General features: G+C 44.7%; 1 protein-coding gene across 1 annotated transcript; it reads right to left on the reverse strand.

Moving 5' to 3' along the window:
• Nucleotides 1-17,066: 17,066 nt before the first annotated feature.
• On the reverse strand, nucleotides 17,067-20,719 carry Rpl34 (ribosomal protein L34). The gene is made up of 5 exons (XM_028856842.2): nucleotides 20,691-20,719; nucleotides 19,419-19,492; nucleotides 19,237-19,336; nucleotides 18,852-18,955; nucleotides 17,067-17,194 (listed from the first exon to the last, which is right to left on the reverse strand). The coding sequence occupies exons 2-5, from the start codon at nucleotides 19,481-19,483 to the stop codon at nucleotides 17,110-17,112; spliced, it is 354 nt and encodes a 117-aa protein (XP_028712675.1). The 5' UTR covers nucleotides 19,484-19,492; nucleotides 20,691-20,719; the 3' UTR covers nucleotides 17,067-17,109.
• Between the last annotated feature and the right edge of the window lie 282 nt (nucleotides 20,720-21,001).

Here is a 21,001-nt window from a genome sequence, read left to right on the forward strand (position 1 = left end):
ATGTGCCATGTGTCTTTACCCACTGGGCCATCTTTAAATTGTTTTTAAATATTGTTTTATATGTATGTGTCTTTTGCCTGTCTTTATGTGTGTCCCTTGGATCCCCTGGAATGGGAGTGAGAGACAGTTGTGAGCTGCCATGCGGGTGCTACGAACTGAGCCCAGGTCCTCTGGAAGAGCAGGGCTCTTATCCACGGAGCCATCTTTCCAGGCTCTCCCACTTTAATTTTTGAGACAAGCTAACGACAGTTGTCAGGACTGACTTTGAACTTTTGAACTATCTGCCTTATCCTCCCAAGTAGCTGAGATTCCAGGCGTGTGTGCTACCACAGACACCCGGCTTAGAAAAAGAAAGAGCAGAAAAATCAGAGTTATTAGGCAACCAATATTTACGTCCACTGTGCATAGGAACTGCTATGTTGTCTTATCTAAGGCATCCAATCACTCTCTGGAGTAGATGTTAACTTTACTCTTCAGATGCACAGTTTCTAACCTATAAGGATGGTCAAAATGCTGATGCTGACATGGCCGAACGCGGCTGAGGCCTTCCTTTGTGCCTCATGGACGTTCGAGTTCTGAAGCGCTGAACAGAGTAAGGGAACAGCCAGAGTACACGGCTGAGCTTGTTTGCAGTGTCACTTGGCTGCTGGGAGGGAGTGTCAAAAGAGGGATGTATTGCTACATAGAATTCAGAGTCTAGATTTAAATAGACACATACATAAACACAAACACATAACCTTTTTTGGTAGAAAAATAACTACATACATTTGAATTAAAATCTTTCCTGCAAAGCTGGTGTAATTCAAATAACTGTTTGAACTTCCCACTTGTAATTCCTTTCTGTGGCCACAGTGGGGCAGGCTTTCTCTTTTCTAGGACTCCGTTATGCATCGTTCAACTCTGGCCAAAATGTATTTTTGGTACCTTGAGATTAGCATAGTAAGAAGGCAAACTTGTTTTTTTAAAAGCTTGCCTCGATGCTATGATCAAATAAGTGCAATTAAATATAACATAAATAGAAAAGGCTGCTTCCTGGGGCATTCAAGCATATCTTTAAAATGCAAATGGTTTACTCCTTTAAAGATGAAAGAAAAATCTCCTGAAAGCATCATTTTCAGATGAATAAAATATCAAACCCAGGATTTTTTTTATATATCTAGTTGCCTTGAAAATCATATATACTTATAAAATTTTATAAAATATAAAATTTTTAAAATGGTTTGGCCAATTTTGGCCAACTGAATATTTTTACAAAGACTAATTCTATGAATCTTTTAATACAATACACCTTTTAATTAATATGCAGGAACCCACATGGTGGAAGGAGAGAGTTGCCTTCCGACATCCATGTGTCTGCTGTGGCATGCATGTGCTCACAGGCATGCACACATACACAGACATGCACAGACACACAATAACACGTGTTTTTCAAAAGTCATTAAAACCCAGGGTAGAAACCTGAACAAGGGACGCCGTCTCCTATCGTTTGTCCCTCTTTCTACTCTTTCTTTTTCAATGTGACCACCAGGAATGGATCCTTTTGACTGAGCACTGTCTTTCCAAGGCATACTTTACCCCAAGGTTAGGAACAGCATCTAAATGAACAGACTTTAATCTTTGCAAAGAATTTGAACTAACACCCAGATTGCAATTTCCATGCACATGTGAACTATGGCAATGGCCTCAGAACTAAAGAGTCCTTGCAAATGGGCAGCCATACCCCTGTGATTCTCATCAACACGTTTCAGAGATGCTGGGACATCAAAGCGCCTTCTCACCTCCACAAATGATCTTCCCAGAGGTAAGAATTTGGAGTACATCTGAGCAACTGCTGATGCTGCGGATGGTCAGAAGCCTCAAGCAAAGACCCTGTCTCCAGGGCTGTCAGCCAGCCCTTCCAAACACACTGAAGTCTCTTTCACAACACAGAGAGAAACAAAACAAAAATATTCTGGCTGGAATGATGAAGGACCCTTTAAGGCATTGATTTGGCTGTACTCTGGCGCATTGAAAAGAAAAAGTATGTTTCATATATATTAAATGAAATATCTAACTTTTTAAGAATGCCGTAAAGTATTTCCAGATGTACATTATATCAAAGTACTTTCCCTCAAGTTCAGTTGAAAGGAAAGACGCAGAACATTAGGTCCATCAGAATAGATGCCTCCAGTTGTGGTTTTCAGATGCCGTAATGTGCTTCTGCCCAGAACTAATCAAATACAGCTTGGCACTTCAACCTCTGTGTGTGTGTGTGTGTGTGTGTGTGTGTGTGTGTGTGTGTGTGTGTGCGCCCACAATTCCTCACGAAGACACAAAACATTTTGGATGGCATCAGTTGACTTTTTGCTTATTTCCAACATGGTCACTTTCCTTTCATCATTCAAACAGAGAGAACTGGCCACACAGATTCAGGCATGGACAGCAGAAGCCATTTCACCGAAATCCGCTTAGCTTCTCCATATGTATAGGTCAGGTAGCCGAGACAGAGAGAAGCTAAGAGATTCATTCAGAATCATCTATGGGTGATGAAAATGTTTTCTATCAGTTATACTTGCTCCCATCTTTGTGAAATGACAGTCCAAGATCTAGGTTGATGAGAATGTGTTTAAATGTAGGTTTGGGGTCCAATTTTTAGAGATTCTGATTGAGGGGGTCTTTACTTGAGCTTAGGAATCTGATTTTTTTTAAATTATTTAACTTTATTTTATGAGCATTGCTCTGAATGTTTCAGACCCCCTGGAACCAGAGTTACAGACAGTTGTGAGCTGCCATGTGGGTTCCGGGAATTGAACCCAGGTCCTCTGGAAGAGCAGCCAGTGCTCTTACCACTGAGCCATCTTTCTTCAGCCCTCTGATTTTTTGTTCTTTTTTTATTTTAGTTTTTTGATTTTTTGAGACAGGGTTTCTCTGTGTAGCCCTGACTCACCTTGAACTCAGAGATCCGCCCATCTCTGCCTCCCGAGCGCTGGGATTAAAAGGGTGTGCCAGCACACCCATCTTGGAGTCTGAATTACTTTGAAGGATGGTGTTTATTAAATGTGTCCTTTGACAATCTCAAGTGTATGTAATAGATTCTGGTTACCCTCACCTTGGAGCTTCTCTGCTCTCTGTCCCAGCAGTCAGCTGCTCTTCCCTCCAAGTCCCCTGTTCACAGTTACGTCATTTGTTTTGTGTTGTGACCACGGAGTTTATTTAACCAGGGTGGACCACGGGTTAGGAACTGTCCAAGAGTGCCTGGTGGGCTCACCTGTGAATACATGGTGGAAGGCAAGGACTCCCTCCTCCAGAGTCCACCATCAGCCGATAGTTCAGCGGGGAGGGGTGGCCCCCATAAGGCCCTCCAGGATTAGTGGCTGCCCAGGCTTGTGCAGGAAGGCCGCTCACCTGCTGTGACATCAGGACTTCAATGGCTGTATTATGCCATACAGATAGCTTTTCACAGCCCCTCTCCATATCTTCTGACTCTTTTTCTCCCTCCCTCCCTCCCTCCCTCCCTCCCTCCCTCCTTCCCTCCCTCCCTCCTCCTTCCTGCTTTCTTTCACCTGTCTTGCTTCCATCCCTCCTCCCTGAGGCTTAGATGGGATGATATAGATGTATCTTGTTTGGGTGGGGCTATTTGTTCAACCATCCCTTAAGGAATAGTCTTCCCAGAAATTTCCTAAAGTCAGTCTCCCAAGGGTAAAACTGGACGACATGGTCAAGCTCAGATTTATGAAATGGCGAAGGGAGTTCAGGTGGTGGTCCTCCAGAACTTGGAACCTTGATTTCTGTTTTTAAAGATTTTATTTATTTCCATTTCTTTTCTTTTTTTCTTTTTTTGGTTTTTAGAGACAGGGTTTTTCTGTGTAGCTTTGGAGCCTGTTCTGGAACGTGCTTTGGAGACCAGGCTGGCCTCGAACTCACAGATATCCGTCTGCCTCTGCCTCCCAAATGCTGGGATTAAAGGCGTGTGCCACCACCACCCAGCTTCATTTCTTTTCATTTGAGTGTTTTGCCTATATGTGTACATGTCCCATGGAGGCTGGAAAAGGGCATCCTATCCCCTGAAACTGGAGTTACAGACACTGTAAATGTCACAATGTGTGGGTCCTTCTAACCGCCAGGCCACCTCACACCCCTGGTGTTTACACTTAAGCAGGCATGTTCCTGCATGCTCGTCCATTCTTTCTGTGGCCCGTGTCCCTATGACCAGGCGGTGCCCAGCTTTGAACAGACTGGTTTCCCGGTCTCACCTACTCTTCTTTCCTCCAGCAGAGTCTCAGCTTCCTTCCCACCACTGGGAATTATAAACTAAAAATAGAAATAGTCCTTAAGGAAACACATTGGCTCGTAACTCACACACGTTTGAAGGCAGGTGTGTTCCAAGTTTAGGTTTTTAAAGAGAGATGAAAAGGGAACCAGAAGTAACATATATTAATTGCCAACTAAGTGGCAGGTATGTCTATTCTTATGACAACCTTGAAAAAATGTTTTTTCATTTAGGATTTTCATAAAACACAAACTTGAAGTGATTTCTCAAGGCCATACAAGCAAGCAAAGGAAGCCATGCTCTATGCAATGCAACATGTCCTGTACCCAAGTGTATGGACGTAGAGCACTATAGGGACCTGGGACCTAGGACCTGGGACCTAGCAGAGACGGGTGTCTTCCCATGCACACACTGCACCATGCCCCATACCCGAGTGCATGGACTCAGAGCACTATAGGAACCTAGGACTTAGGAGAGACGGGCGCCTTCCCATGCACACACTGCACCATGCCCCATACCCGAGTGCATGGACACAGAGCACTATAGGAACCTAGGACTTAGGAGAGACGGGCGCCTTCCCATGCACACACTGCACCATGCCCGGTACCCGAGTGCATGGACGCAGAGCACTATAGGGACCTGGGATCTAGGAGAGATGGGCGCCTTCTGAAGTCCTCCTCAGCAGTAGTGTCAACACAGTGCTGAGCACACACAGTGCGCAGTGTTTGCTGAGTGAATGAATGTGAGTACTTCAAGTCATCAAAGGAGCTTTCTAAGTCTTAATGGGCTTAAAACCCTTTGATGTTTTCCAACCGTAGAGGTTCACAAACTTGTAAAAAAGTGAAGAACTCAGGAGTCACGATGCTCTTGGCAAAACATGATAGACTTTTGTATTCTGCTACAAACGAATTTATCATTAATCAGATTTTGTGCAAACAATATCTAGCACCAAAGAATTTTTTAAAATGTAAATTAGCAAGTTTACCCACACACTTACATTTTTATTTATTTTTTTACATCTGAGAATCTCAGATTACCTGGCAAGAGATCAAAGTTTTATGGAATATTACCTTTTCCCCACATGTTAGATTTCTCCAGATTAATGTTTAGAAGAAAAATATAATCTCCCCTAGTTTTACATAGTGGTTGCATTCTTAGAAATTTAGGTATTTATTAAAACCATTCTGAAAATGCTTTGTGTGCCTTTATTTACATGGAGTCTACCAAGGCCTGGGTAATAAACAACACACATAAAAAGCTAATTGGATGCTGAAAAGTCATGGACTCGGGACAATTTGGTTAGCAGGACTGACCTGTACATTCCATAAATGTCCAGCAAATTTCCCTGATGTGGCGCAGGTGCCCTCCTGGCTGGAACCGTTGGCTAAGCTAATCTACCAAGAGCTAGACCTGAACTCCCAGGGGGCACTGGGGCCATCGAGTCAACACTTGAGCCCCTTACGGTGCTTGGAGCACAGCAGATGCCCAATTCACCACCGGGTCAGTAACGTTTGTCAGTGGAGGCACAAATGGGAGACTGTGGAAGTCATTACTCCAAACTCCCAGGACAAGCGGCTTACCCGAGGAGACAGAAACCGTGGCTGAGTCAGCACTGTATTCCAGGCCTCTGAGCTTCCACTACACACCCTCTCCATCCAGCTGAGCTCTTCAGGTGAGTTACCCACTTTCTTTGCAAGGTGACCCAAAGATAGTCCAAGGGACCTTGGAGGATGATCGGTTTTAAATTCCACCAAGGGTTTCTGAAAACTGATCTCCCCCAAGAAGACAGCATGTTAATTCTTCTTCCCATCCCATCTTTTACAAGTGTTCCACTTTCCTTCCATTTTACAGAAGAAAGGAAGCCACAAAGCCATCTGATGGCCCGCGGTGAATTGACTGGAGACGACGCACAGTTTGAGGGCAGTCCATGAATACTTTTGCATCCAGGATGAGCACAGCTGCTTTCAGGCAAGGCAGCCCCCATGGCTTTCCATCCACTGAGGAGCCAGAAGGCCAGAACTGCCTTGACATCTGCAGGACTCAGAGCAAGGAAATTCAGGACAACGCTTTATGTCACACATTTACGTAAATCATAGAAATCATGCCAATGAGTGGTTCCGAAGGACATGTTCTAGCTTGCCACTTGGAATAGGTGTTGAAGGTGGGTCTGACATTAGATTCCTAGAACTCTTTAGATTTCATTTTTCAAACATGGGCGTTACAGATATAGCTTATTCCCTGTCTAGCCCGGAGTTTCCCAGACCTCTGGCTGTTTCTACCTTGAAGGCCCTCGTTTGCAGATGTGTGAGTAGTTTAGCACACACCCACACTCTTTCCTGCCTCCCTCAGATGCCCACAGGCAGACTTCAGGTGAGTACATCAACAAGATCCTCTCTTGAGTAACCCTCTAGAGAAGAGGGATACACCATGAATGGGTTTGGGGAGCCCAGGGCAGGAGTTTCGGGGGTCATGTCTAGACAGGGAATACACAGCAACCTGGGGGTATCCTGCACTCTGATTATAGGATAAACGATCTGGAGAAAACTAGAGCCATGTCCTCTAAAGCATGGGGACCAGAACTGATGGCCACATAGGTCCTAACAGGGAACCCTAAGGACCAGTACAGTCCAGCACCCTATGAGCTCGTTCTTACGGCTTTCTCTCTCTGCCTCAGCCCTGTGACACCACCCTGCTCCCACGCTCTCTAGAACTGCGGCTCCTCCCTCCCACCCAGCAGGTTGAGCCACTCAGGGCAGCTCTGGATTCGCACCTTTCGTTCCATGTCCTTTAACTGCTTCCGTTTTCGCCATGCACGTCTCCATGTGGTTGTGGTACGCACTTTATTCACCCCACCTTTTCATTGTCAACCCTCAGCGGAATGAAATCTCTGCCAAGGAGGGTTTTGTCTATGTTCTGGTCCTTTACGTCCACAAGCATTTGTAGTTTCTGAATGATTGTGGAGGAAGAAAAAGCTGCTGGCTCCTCTTTCCCTGTCTGACACCCAGGAGAAGCATTAGGCACCCCGGCAGGTTATCCTGGCCCACACTGAGGAGCCTCTAAACTCAGAGGAGATGTAGACTGGGGTAGAGGGATTATGATCATTTTCATTTAATGTCCCCCCATTGTACCATCTCAAATGACAAAGCAATGGGTCATTCTGAGGAGTTCCTTGAGATCGAAACAAAGAGAATCCAGTTCGGAAGCAGTGATCCCTTTCTCTGTCCGTGGCAGCAGGGCGGACAGACTGTGGCTCTTATGCCCACAGCTGTGAAAATTGCTGACGAGGAAGGGACTTCCAACATGGAGTCATGCCAGCTAACATTCTATGGGGGGAATACCACGGTGATGTGTCTGGAAAAGGGAATAACACCCAGCTGTCCATTTCTGTCTTTTAAAAACAGCCACTGTGGCCAGGCAGTAGATCTCTGTGACTTTGAGGCCAGCCTGACAGTGTGAGTTCCAGGACAGCCAGGGCTACACAGAGAAACCCTGTCTGAAAAAAAACAAAACAAAAACTTAGATACTATGTAGCCTTATTCAATCTATTAAAAGGTTGGTGGAATGATTTACTTTAAAATTATTCAAACATTTACTCCGCTGAAAATGACATTCTGTGCAAAGAATTAAAATTCTTTTTTTTTTTTTAAGATTTTTTTTTTTTTTTTTTTTTTGGCGGGTGTGGGGAGAGGGGTTTCGAGACAGGGTTTCTCTGTGTAGTTTTGGTGCTTGTCCTGGATCTCACTCTGTAGCCCAGGCTGGCCTCAAACTCACAGAGATCTGCCTGCCTCTGCCTCCCAAGTGCTGTGATTAAAGGCATGTGCCATCACTGTCCAGTTTTTTTTTTTTTTTTTTTTTTTTTTTTTAGAGATTTTTATGTGTGTCTTAGGGTTTTCACTGCTGTGAAGAGACATCATGACCATGGCAACTCATAAAGAAAACATTTCATTGGGAGGGGCTCGCTTAGTTTCAGAGGTTCAGTCCATTACCATCGTGATGGGGAGCATGCAGGCAGACGAGGTGCTGGAGCGGAGAGTGCTACATCTTGCAGGCAACAGGAAGTCAACTAACAACAGTCAGTGAAGGAAGCTTGAGCAAAAGAGACCTCAGAGCCCACCCTCCCTATGACACACTTTCCCCAACAAGGCTACACCTCCTGATAGTGCCACTCCCTTTGGGGGCCATTTTCTTTCAGACCATTACAATGTGCATTGTCTGCATGTGTGTCTTTGTGAGGACATTGGATCCCCTGGAACTGGAGTCACAGACAGCTGTGAGCTGCCATGTAGGTGCTGGGAATCGAGCCCGAGTCCTCTAAAAGAGCAGCCATTGCTCTTAACCACTGAGCCATCTCTCTAGCCCACGATTTAAAATCCTAATGAGAAGTTTTAGAGGGCAATCTAAACATCTGTCAGGGTCTAAATACTTTTCAAAAACGTTGTGAGGAGTATGCAGACAAAAGGAAGGACTGGTCATTGCACTATACACCTGCATTAGTGATGTGGTACTCTAACAGACTACGGAAAAGCTAAGTAGGATGAGAGTAAGAAGTCCTTTCATTTTCCTACTGTCCACAGGCTGATGAGCTCTAAGAGGGCAACGACATGCTGAAATCAATCATGCCGTCGTAGTCAGATAGTAGCTGTGGCTAGAAGTCGGATCACAGAGAGACGGAGTGCACAAACTGTGACTTCTGGGCCAAATCGGACACGTTTTTGCTAATAAAGATGTATTGGAATATAGCTATGCCCATTCATGTGTGCATTGTCTACAGCTACTTCCACTCTACAGCGCAAGAGTTGGAAAGTATGACCAACACCATATGCCCCAGTCTTTGTACGGCTAACACTCAAATGAAGGAGATATCTGAATTTTCCTTGAGACCATTTGTTCTTTGGGCATGTCAAGCTGTAAGCTTATTTCCAGGCCCAAAGCGAGTTAAGAAGGAGAGCAGAGCCCTCAGGCTGTTTGTGCAGGCCAAGGAATAGAGAAGCGGGATGCGTGTCAGGGGACTTCAGTCAATACATTTGATCCTTGCTCTCCTCAGCAGTACAGGAGGCCACTGTGTAATTACCTAGGGATTTTTGTAATTTAAATATCCCCTATCGCAACAAAAGAGTTTTTGTCCTCGCTGAAATAGGCAGTATAGAAAGCCTTTCTTTCGTTGATCTTCTTTGGGATGGAAAAAACTACATTACAGATGTGGCCCTTTATTAACATCTGTATGGTGACAGGCACGCTCCCTCTTAGTAACTGGCAATCTTCACACATTTCAGGCTCAAGGGTTGTAAACACAGAAAGGATTGCATTGCACTGAATTAACTATCTTTATGCAAGCTGTTTCTTGACCCCTGGTATTTGCCTAGGTCAGTTCCTTTGTCTGGGATGGTCTGCTTACTAGTTAGCTAGGGACCACTTATCCTTGCCTAGAGCCTATGTATCATTCCCTCAGAAAAGCCTGGTTTAACTGTCCATTAAACTCCTTTCTTTCTTTTTTTTTTAAAACAGATTTATTTATTTATTATGTATACAGTGTTCTGCCCGTGTGCCAGATCTCATTACAGATGGTTGTGAGCCACCAAGTGGTTGGTAGGAATTGAACTCAGGACCTCTGGAAGAGCAGCCAGTGCTCTTAATCATCGAGCCACCTCTCCAGCCCAAACTCCTTTTTTTTTTTTTTTTTTGTGCTTGCTTTATATATATATATATATATATTATATATATATATATATTTTACAATACCATTCAGTTCTACATATCAGCCATGGGTTCCCCTATTCTCCCCCTCCCACCCCCTCCCCTTACCCCCAGCTTACCCCCCATTCCCACCTCCTCCAGGACAAGTCCTCCCCCGAGGCCTGCGATCAACCTGGTAGGCAGGTCCAGTCCCTTGCTCCCAGACTGAGCCAAGTGTCCCGGCATAAGCTCCAGGTTTCAAACAGCCAACTCATGCAATGAGCACAGGACTTGGTCCCACTGCATAGTTGCCTCCCAAACTGATCAAGCCAATCAACTGTCTCACCTATTCAGAGGGCCTGATCCAGCTGGGGGCCCCTCAACCTTTGGTTCATAGTTCATGTGTTTCCATTCATTTGGCTATATTTTTCAATAATTGAGTCCTAGGGACCTCCATGCTATATATATAGCCTCTATGGTTCTATGGGTTGTGGTCTGATTGTTCTTTATTTTATATCTAGAATCCACCTATGAGTGAGTACCTACCATGACTGTCTTTCTGGGTTTGGGTTACCTCACTCAGGATGATTTTTTCTAGTTCCATCCATTTGCTTGCAAATTTCATGCTTTCATTGTTTTTTCTCTGCTTAGTAGTACTCCATTGTGTATATGTACCACATTTTTTTCATCCATTCTTCCGTTGATGGGCATCTAGGTTGTTTCCAGGTTCTGGCTATTACAAATAGTGCTGCTATGAACATAGCTGAGCATGTATCTTTATGGTATGAATCAGCATTCCTTGGGTATATGCCCAAGAGTGGGATGGCTGGGTCTTGAGGTAGTTCGATTCCTAATTTTCTGAGAAACCACCATACTGATTTCCACAGTAGTTGTACAAGTTTACATTCCCACCAACAGTGGAGGAGTGTTCCCTTTGCTCCACATCCTCTCCAACATTGACTGTCATTAGTGTTTTTGATTGTAGCCATTCTAGCAGGTGTAAGGTGGTATCTCAGAGTCGTTTTGATTTGCATTTCTCTGATGATTAAGGATGTTGAGCATTTCTTTAAATGTCTTTCAGCCATTTGTAGTTCTTGCTTTGTGAATTATCTGTTTAGCTCTTTAGCCCATTTTTTAATTGGACTGTTCAGTACTCTGATGTCTAGTTTCTTGAGTTCTTTATATATTGTGGAGATCAATCCTCTGTCAGATGTGGGGTTGGTGAAGATCTTTTCCCAATCTGTTGGCTGTCTTTTTGTCTTATTGACTGTGTCTTTTGCCCTGCAAAAGCTTCTCAGTTTCGAGAGGTCCCATTTATTAATTGTTCTCAGGGTCTGTGCTGTTGGTGTTTTATTTAGGAAATGGTCTCCGGTGCCAATGCGTTCAAGAGTGCTTCCTATTTTCTTTTCTATTAAGTTTAGTGTAACTGGATTTATGTTTAGGTCTTTGATCCACTTGGACTTGAGTTTTGTGCATGGTGACAGATATGGATCTATTTGTAATCTTTTACATATTGACATCCAGTTATGCCAGCACCATTTGTTGAAGATACTTTCTTTGTTCCATTGTATAGTTTTGGCTCCTTTGTCAAAAACCAGGTGTTCATATGTGCATGGATTAATGTCAGGGTCTTCAATTCGATTCCATTGGTCCGTATGTCGGTTTTTATACCAGTACCAAGCTGTTTTTATTACTATAGCTCTATAGTAGAGTTTGGTGATGCCTCCAAGGGTTGCTTTATCATACAGGATTCTTTTAGCTATCCTGGGTCTTTTGTTTTTCCATATAAAGTTGAGTATTTTTCTTTCCAAGTCTGTGAAGAATTGTGTTGGGATTTTGATGGGGATTGCATTGAATCTGTAGATTGCTTTTGGTAATATTGCCATTTTTACCATGTTAATCCTACCTATCCATGAGCATGGGAGTTCCTTCCATTTTCTGATATCTTCTTCAATTTCTTTCTTTAGAGATTTAAAGTTCTTATCAAAAAGGTCCTTCACTTGTTTAGTTAGTGTTATCCCAAGGTATTTTATATTATTTGTGGCTATTGTAAAGGGTGATGTTTCTCTGACTTCTTTCTCAGCCCTTTTATCATTTGTGTATAGGAGGGCTACTGATTTTTTTCAGTTGATCTTGTATCCTGGCACTTTACTGAAGGACCAAACTCCTTTCTTAATCAGGGCTTTCCCTTCATTCCTGTGTCTGTGTGTGTGTGTGTGTGTGTGTGTGTGTGTGTGTGACAGACAGACACAGCGAGACAGAGACCCACACTACATTTAACACGGGTTACTAGCTACTGTACTAGTTACCTTACAGCACTTCTTAGCACATCTGAAGCATCAGCTAGATGAATGAGTGAATGAGGTCACACTGAGGTCAGTTACAAAGGAGGGACTATTTGCACAATCCTTCATGTCTACCAGAATAACACAAGAAAGCCTGCTAATGATTGGCAGGTGGGATTTGGGAAGAGCAGAAACACTTTTTGATTCAGGATTTTAAATCTTAACTCGGGAAGCATTCTAGGCTGAAGTATCTGTGTCCTCAACATGTGTATGTTTAATAGACTTCCAAAGGGATGGTCATAGGATCTGGGGCACTGGGGAGAAAATGGGTGATAAAGACTGAGTCTTCATGATGAGATGAGCCTGTGACTTTAGAAATGGATAAGGCAAAAAGAGGTAACCAACCAGGAAGAAGGCGCTGCTAGATGCTGATCTACCACCACCCTGGACTTCTTAGCCTCACTTTGAGAAGTGTTTGTTGTTCAAATTGCCCAGTATATGGTAACTTGTTCCAGTAGCCCAAACCAAATAAAAAGTAAAACTCATGAAGACAACAAGGTGAACTTTTCTATTCCTGACTTACAACACATTCACTACACCGAATAAAACAATTTTCATTGTTTAAAGAGAATGTACACATACAGAACTGTATTCGACAAATGATTTAGGATTTTTCAAAATTAGCCAGGTGTGGTGGTGCACACCTTTAATTCCAGCACTTGGGAGGCAGAGGCAGGAGGACCTCTGTGACTTTGAGGCCAGCCTGGTCTACAGAGTGAGTTCAATGATAGCCAGAGCTACACAGTGAGATCCTGTCTCAACAAAACAACCCCCCCCCCCCCAAAAAAAAACAAAAAAAAATTAAACCTAGAGATTTACAGAATCAAGTTATTAATAACTTCTAAAAGTGCACCTTTATCAAATAAGTACCAAATAAACAGAGCATCCCAGTGCGTCCTGTGTAAACTGTGGTAACAGACCCCGTGACGGTGGGGTGTGCCACGCTCACCACGCAGCTCTCCAGGGCAAAGGGCTGTGCGTGTGCCGTTGTCTAGGTCTACATACTCACACTGCCATTTCAGGGCTCCAGAGATGCACACAACTGCTTTCCCAAGCCGAGAAGAGGTAGCGGTGATGCCGATAATTGTATAATGACTAAGTAATGGACACTAAAGAAAAACCAACATTTGGAACTAAGCACCATCTTAACCCAGAGACCGTGACTTCAGTTGGAAAATGCAGTTGTTTGCAGGTAGTTGTTTTCAAGCTAATCATTAGGCTGAAAAATGGTATGTTATTAATATTTAGCTGCTGAAAACAAACTTGATTTGCTTAAACATATGGAGATTTTTCTGCTTTTAAGGGTAAAAGACCCCCTCAACCTTCTGATGGAATTTATAAGTGATTCAATGGAAGGAGAAATACCAGACTTTAAAAAAGAAAACCACTGACTACATTCACATGTCCTTTTTAGGGGCCTGTCAAGACGACTTTGTCACACACAAAACTGGATTCAATAAAAACTTGATTCCCCACCTCCCACCCCAGGGCAAATTGAAACAGCAGTGACAGAATCCTCTTGGGTGACTTGGGATAGTTGAAACAGCAGTTACAGAATCCTCTTGGGTGATTGGACAGTTGGGACCACATTCACACCACAGTATCGTTTCGGTATTTTAAGTGGGAAAGCCAAATATGTACAAATAATCAGATTTTAAAAGAGAAAACTAGAACTAGCTTGAATTTTCAAATAAGCAGTATTTAAATTATGGCAATACCAAAACACTAACATGCATTTTAAAGTTATCTGAGGGGTTGTGTGTGGAAAAGAACTGAAAATTTACACATGTACTATGATTTTAATTTTTCATTATCGCTTTACTTTACAAACAGAATAGAAAAAGGGAAAATATCCACTATTAATATTCTAAGTAGTCAGAGAATACGTTGTTTTTTCCAGAGTTGGGGGCATGGTGGCACACCTTTAATCCCAGCACTGGGGAGGCAGAGGCAGGTGGATCTCAGTGAGTTTGAGGCCAGCCTGGTCTACAAAGTGAGGTTCAGGACAGCCAAGACTGTTACACAGAGAAACCCTGTCTTGGAAAAAAAAAAAAAAAAGTTTCCATACTTTCCAAATTGTCTACAAAGATTTTGAAGACAAGTATAAATACTTTTAACTTAAAAAAGGTTAAATGAATCGCTTTGTAAAGTATGAGTTTTAATACAGTAAGCAGCATTCTCAAAGCGGTTAACCCATTTATTTGGCTGAAACGTGACAGGATCCACTAGGTTTAGAATTGGTACTGCTCAGCTGATTCCCAGCACCTGTGTAGCGCCGATGCTTCTGGCCTCTGAGGGCACCTAAACATACATGTACATACCCCCAACTTATCATTAAAATAAAATGCATTTTAGAAAAGCCTGTGTTCGGTCAAGTTGCTCAACCTAAGATGGACCAGCGGGGCCTGGACAGCAGGAACTTTTAAGAGCTGGCAAACTGAAGCTTTCCCTTCTAGTGTTTATGAACTCTGGGCCTCAATCTTAAAAAACTAGCCTATAGATCAATTAACAAGCTATCAATTTAAACATTACAAAGTGCTGTTAAGACTCTAATGCCAACACCATAGGACTACAAAACGCTTTGTGCGGTACAACTCACTGACCTGTCAAGAGGAGTTAAGTTGAGGCCACGGCTATCTGATTAGATTCCCATTTAAATTAACTTGTGTGTGCTTTCAACACTGAGTATCATCCTCCAGGGCTGTCTGTCCACCATAGGAGACAGGTTACTTACTAATGTGGAGCCTGTTTTGGCTACACTGGCTGGCCACAAGTCTCTGGCATCTCTACTAGTTATATACACCTTCCCACTTCCACAACTGGGGCCACAGACATCATCTTGTCTGGCTTTTACAGGTGCCAAGGCTTCTCAGATTATTTTCTGAGCCAATTCTCAAACCATGGAAAATTATGACATAAGATAACTGTGCTGTCCTAGCTACGTAACTCTCAGAAGTGGTACTTGGAGCATCTGATGGATCTCAGTTGTCTAGGACATTGGGAGTAATAAACCCTCTGCTATCATTCAAGGCACCCAGATCCAGCCCTCCCCCAAATCTAGTTTGAGACAGGTTTTGCAATGTAACTCAGGCTGTCCTCTAACTCACAATTCTCTCCTGAGTGCTGGGACAAGGGCAATGTGTACCCAGCCCATCACATTTTTGTTTTTCAAGACAGGGTTTCTCTGTAGTTTTGGTGCCTGTCCTGGATCTTGCTCTGTAGCCCAGGCTGGCCTCAAACAGATCCACCTGGCTCTGTCTACTGTGTGCTGGGATTAAAGGCGTGCGCCACTGCCGCCTGGCACACTTAGGTACCACCTTCAAATACTCCAGCAACAGTATGTCAACAAGTGTTTGCACCTTACTTAAACTCTGCTCAAACGCCAGCTTGGCCACTTTCTGGAATCCCATTATCATTTTGCAAACTGCCAATTAACTTTACCTAGCCAAGCACAAGGGTTCACACCTAGAATCTTAGTACTAGAGAGGTTATAAGGGGTCCTGTTCATGCAGGAACCCCAAGTTCAAGTTAGCCTGAGCTATACAGCTAGACCATGTCTCATTAAGATTTTTGTGTAGGAGTGTTTACCTGCATATATGGACACCATGTAGGTAACTGGGTCAGAACCCAGGTCCTCCCCAAGAGCAAGTGCTCTTAATTGCTGAGCCATCTTTCCAGCCCTGCCTTTAACAACGGAAAGTAACTTTTATTTACAGGCTATCAATTTGAGAAGGAGCTGGAGGGAAGTTACATATTTCAACTGAAAAGAAAATCAACAAAAATTTGTATGAGTTTTTTTGGAGGGAGGAGGCTGGTTCAGATAGGGTTTCTCTGCACAGCCCTGGTAGTCCTCAAACCCAGCTCCACCTGCCTCTGCCTCCCGGGTGCTAGGATTAAAGGCATTTGCAAGAGTGTTGTTTCTAATTGCAGCACATGCATGCAATGCCAATGGAAGCCAGAAGAGGGTGACATCACTGGAACCCCAGTTAGGTTGCAGTTAGGGGTTACAGGGTGGGTGCTGGGAACTAAGCAACTCTTCAACAGCAACTGCTCATAAACGATCCTAGATTTCTGCCTCTTACCGTAAGTTATCAGGAAAAACCTCCTCTGTAGACAGGTTTCAGCACTAGCTAATGAGGTAATGGCTAAATCTGGGCAACACAAAAGAAATACATCAGGAAAAATAAACGGAATTTATATGGCTCTTGGACCCATGCTAGCTCTCAGCATTAAAGAGCCTCAGAAAACTTGTTCAAACCAGCATTAACAACCCAAAATAAAGCCCATATTTTAATGTCCCAATCTGAACTATAAAGCCAACAAAAACCCAAAATCTGAGTATCACTCAGGGTTTTCATAGAAGTAGGTGTTCCAAGTCCTTTTAAAAAGGATTAGGGCTGGAGAAATGGCTTAGAGGTTAAGAGCACTGACTGCTCTTCCAGAGGTCCTGAGTTCAATTCCCAGCAACCACATAGTGGCTCACAACCACCTGGAATAAGGTCTGTTGCCCTCTTCTGGTCATACATGCTGTATACATAATAAATAAATAAATCTTAAAAAAAAAAAAAAATGAGGATTAAAGTCAAGCCTGAAGCTCGAGTTTCTGGTTTGGTGGTATAAAGGAGGTATTATGAAATGGCTTAAGTGGCATTAAGACAGGGACCATTCTCAAGCCACTCCCAATCAGAGTAACTACCCAAGATTCTAGTAACCATGATGTCCAGCTATTGCTTCCCTACGAGAAAGCAATCAATTATCTGTTAGTCCTTAACTACTAAACAAATCACAGGTAACAGAACCACAGACCAAGCCGTGACCTTTATTATTTAAAAAGCTGCATATTTATTTCGCTTTCTGACTCTGTGCTTGTGCCTTCAACACCTTCACAACAATTTTCTGCTCCTCAATAAGGAAAGCCCGCTTGATCCTAGGAAGAAAAACAAACTTCAATTATCATTTAACACAGGAAAGTTATTATAAGATGGAGCAAAACAAGAGCCTAGAAAAATGTACCAACATCCACAGCTTGTGAGATTACATGAACAAACATTTACGGATGGCAATTCTCCATCTCCAAGCAGTCTTGCCTGCTTCATGATAACTATAAATAAAATAGGTTGTGCTGGCTAGTTTTTTATCAACTCAAACACAAGCTACTCCTACAGGAAGAGGGAACCTCAATCAAGAAAATGTTTGGGGCAGTGAACCCAGGACTCGCGGTCCTGGGTGCTCTAACGTGGCTGAGAAGTCAGAGACAAGCCAGTAAACAGTACTTTTCCATGGCCTCTGCTTCAGCCCCTGCTCCGATTTCCCTCTGCAATGGGACTGCTACCTGAAGTGGAAGATGAAATAAACCCTCCCCAAGTTGCCTTTGGTCATGGTGTTATCAAGCAATGGAAACTTCACAAAGACAATACCCAAAGATGACAGGACTATCAGTTAAGACAACTTTCTGGAAATATATTCCCTACACCAGGATCCAGGACATGTTTTCCTTAAAAACCAGCTAGCTGCTAGAAACTAGATCTCGGGGGCAAAGGAGCCAAGTACACCGTCTTAATAGATGGGCCCAAACCTAGATTCTGTAGGCCATGAACCAAATATTCCCAACATCCCTCTAGCTCAAAATGCATGACCTCAGCCCTTCACTTCTTATCCTTACCGCCCCAGGTCAAACACCAGAGTCTGGACTATCCTTTGTATCATTCAGGCTCAGCCTCAAATGCCACCCCAGTTTCTTCAGCTACATGAAATTTATTTTCTAAACCTTACATAAAGTTCCATTCGCTTGTTTCACAGAATTTTTGCTGTGTTTGTATTAATGTACTAGGCCTTACTCCCTAATAAACTACTTCCAAAAACAGGGCAGGCAGATTGTCAAAAAAATTTATCTAAACACTTGGCTAGAGCGTTTTATAAAACTATCCAAATAAACCAGAGTCCAAACCCCACCCACCCCTGAATCCCCTGCTCACCAACTCTGTCCTTTCCACGATACTCTAGGTGCTGACCCTTTCTAGTCATCTGAACTTAAACCCCAGTGCTGGTTTCTTCACCAAAAACCAACCCAGAAAACTCATCCAGGTGCACGTGAGTGTTAGCCGATGCTCCGAAATTATAACTCTACACCACCCTTACCCACGATTCTTTGTAACATCCCAAAGATTCAGCCCCCTCCCTGCCAAACCCTCTCCAAGTCGGCCTTAGGGGGCAGGGCAAGCACATTTCCTCTTCCCTCCAAAACCCTCATCTTGTTACACGAACGACTTCACCATTTACTCCGCTGGAGTCCGTTTCTGGTTTACTAAATGATTCTCAGCTTTGCTTCAAATTTACCTGCTCCTATATACTAGGACTGAGGTTCCTATACCTTATAGGCCATCTCCTCCCCAGCAGCCCACCACCAAATACTAATTCACCATTTCTTTCCCGTCTTTTCTCTCAAAACCAAAGCTATGTGAAAGATGCCTCCAAATCCTGACATGATACGAGTATCGGTGTTCTGTACAACATTAGCTGTCAAGGGAAGACTCATTAACGCTGGCACGCAGCACAAGAGAAACAGTGTCTGGCACCTCACTCACCTGTCGCGGACACACTTGGCACACATGGACCCACCGTAGGCCCTGCTGACGTGCTTCTTGGTCTTAGACAACCTCATAAGGACTTTCGGTCTCACAGCACGAACCTGTATAATGAACAGACTGCAATCACCTTGCGGTGCTTAAGTAAAAACAGGCATTTCCTAGTAATAACTGCAAACGGGAATCAGGCTAGAGGGAAAAGGCTTCTGCTTCCCCCCGAAAAGCATTTCAGAGCCATTTCTCACACTGGGTATCGAAGAAAATGATCTATGTTCTTGGCAGACGTGGATCCCGGGTATCTAATAATTCCCAGTCACTTATCTTAGTAGTCAGCTGCCTTCAGTCAATTCCCCACTGGCACATTCAACTCTCAAAGGGTACTCACCCCTCGAAGCCTGCCTGGGCACACACCGCATGCCGATTTAGGTGCTTTCCCAACCTTCTTGGTATAAAGGTAAACAATCCTGTTGCCAGGGGTTCGAGACCTAGGAAGGGAGGGTGTGAGCAGCTCAGTGTCAGGAGGTGACAATATCTTAAAATATTTTAAATTTGAAAGAAAATACTTACAGCCTAGTTTTGTTGGAGGCTGTGTTGTAGGAAAGCCTACGACGGTATGTCAAACGCTGGACCATCCTGAGTGCCTAAAATTTAAAAAAAAAAAAAATCATCTTTTCACTGTAAACATAAATCACATTTCACAGCACCATCACATAATGCATCTTACATACTTACACACATTTATGCATTCTAAAGAATTCCACATTTAAAACGATTTGCATTTAGAGATGACTAACAAGCAACGCTTTCTTACTGGTAGTCAAGTATGGAACTGGTTAAAATCCTGACCATGGGCTCATTCCTCAAGGAGCCTGTTTTGTTTGGCGTCTAGACAAAATACTAACCAGGAAAGCTGGACAAACACCCATTTAAAAGTGAGAATAGGTGAGGCCCTCGAGGAGCTGAATCCTCAGCAATGCCAATAGCTGGCAATACAGAGCCAGCCGCCGGCCTCTTCTAGGACAGTATTTCCCCCTAGTTTATACAGCTGCCAACAGGATGAAGACATTCCCTGTCTCATCCTCCGTGGCGCTGGCACCTGGTAAGGTATCCGTTTAGATGCTCTCCAAGGCGGCATCCCCGAGACGTAAACCTATGAACGGGCCCCGTTTTCGTGCCGTTCACAGAATGTAAACAACCCTCCAAGTCGCAGCGGCAATGCGTTTGGACCCGGGCCCCGAACACGCTGAACAAGCAAGCGATCTACACACACTCGGCCCGGCAACCTGGCTTTCAAGTGAGCTGTCCCAAGCCCCAGAAGCGCAGGCCAGGCAGGCGCAGCCAAGCTAGCCTGCCTTCCGAACCTTACGCACCCCCACTTGATGTAAAGGGACCCCGGCTGGCGGGCACCTGAACCCACACCGACGACCGGCGCCAACAACCTAAGGCGCCACGATCCGGTCTGTGGCTCCATCGCCGGGGCGCACCCCGCCACCACCCCTGCTAATCACGTCTCGCTGCCACCCGCCCTCAGGACCGGCGTCTACGGGGTGGGGGGCAACCGGAGGCTGCGGTCCCTACCCGAGGGCTCCACCGTCGCGGCCGCCGAGCGCTTTACGGCCACGACCGGAGCCGAGGCGCGCGGGGTCCCGGCTACCCTCCGCTTCGGCAGCGCTGCAGAGACCGGGGGGCTCCCCGACCCGGCCGCCACACTCCCCTGCTCGCCCCTCACCCTCACGCCGGCGGCAGCACCGTCCCCCTAAGGCGTCCCGCCCGCCCAGCGCCCCGGATGGCTCCGGATTGTACACAGAGCCAACGCGAAGCGGACAGCAGCCACCATACCTCTCAGCACCGTCCCCGGAAGAGGAAAAGGAAGGGGCTGGGCGAGTTCAAGGGGTCACGTAGGACTGCGCAGGACAGGAAGTATGTCAGAGGCGGAGGTGGGTGGGCGGGCAGAGGCGTGTCCGGTTGTGCGCCGCCATGTTGTACGGAGGCGGACGCCGGGAGCGGTGTAGACGGGAACGCGCGGAGCTTCGGGTCTGCGGTGAGGCTTCGGTAGGCGACCTGTTCGTTCTCTAGCCACGCGCAGGAAGGTCACGCGAAAATCTCGGTGGAGCGCAGCTCTGGACGCAAAAGGCAATGACAGAGGAGCC

The sequence above is a fragment of the Peromyscus leucopus genome, chromosome 6 (genome assembly GCF_004664715.2).
Source record: "Peromyscus leucopus breed LL Stock chromosome 6, UCI_PerLeu_2.1, whole genome shotgun sequence".
Taxonomy (NCBI): domain Eukaryota; kingdom Metazoa; phylum Chordata; class Mammalia; order Rodentia; family Cricetidae; genus Peromyscus; species Peromyscus leucopus.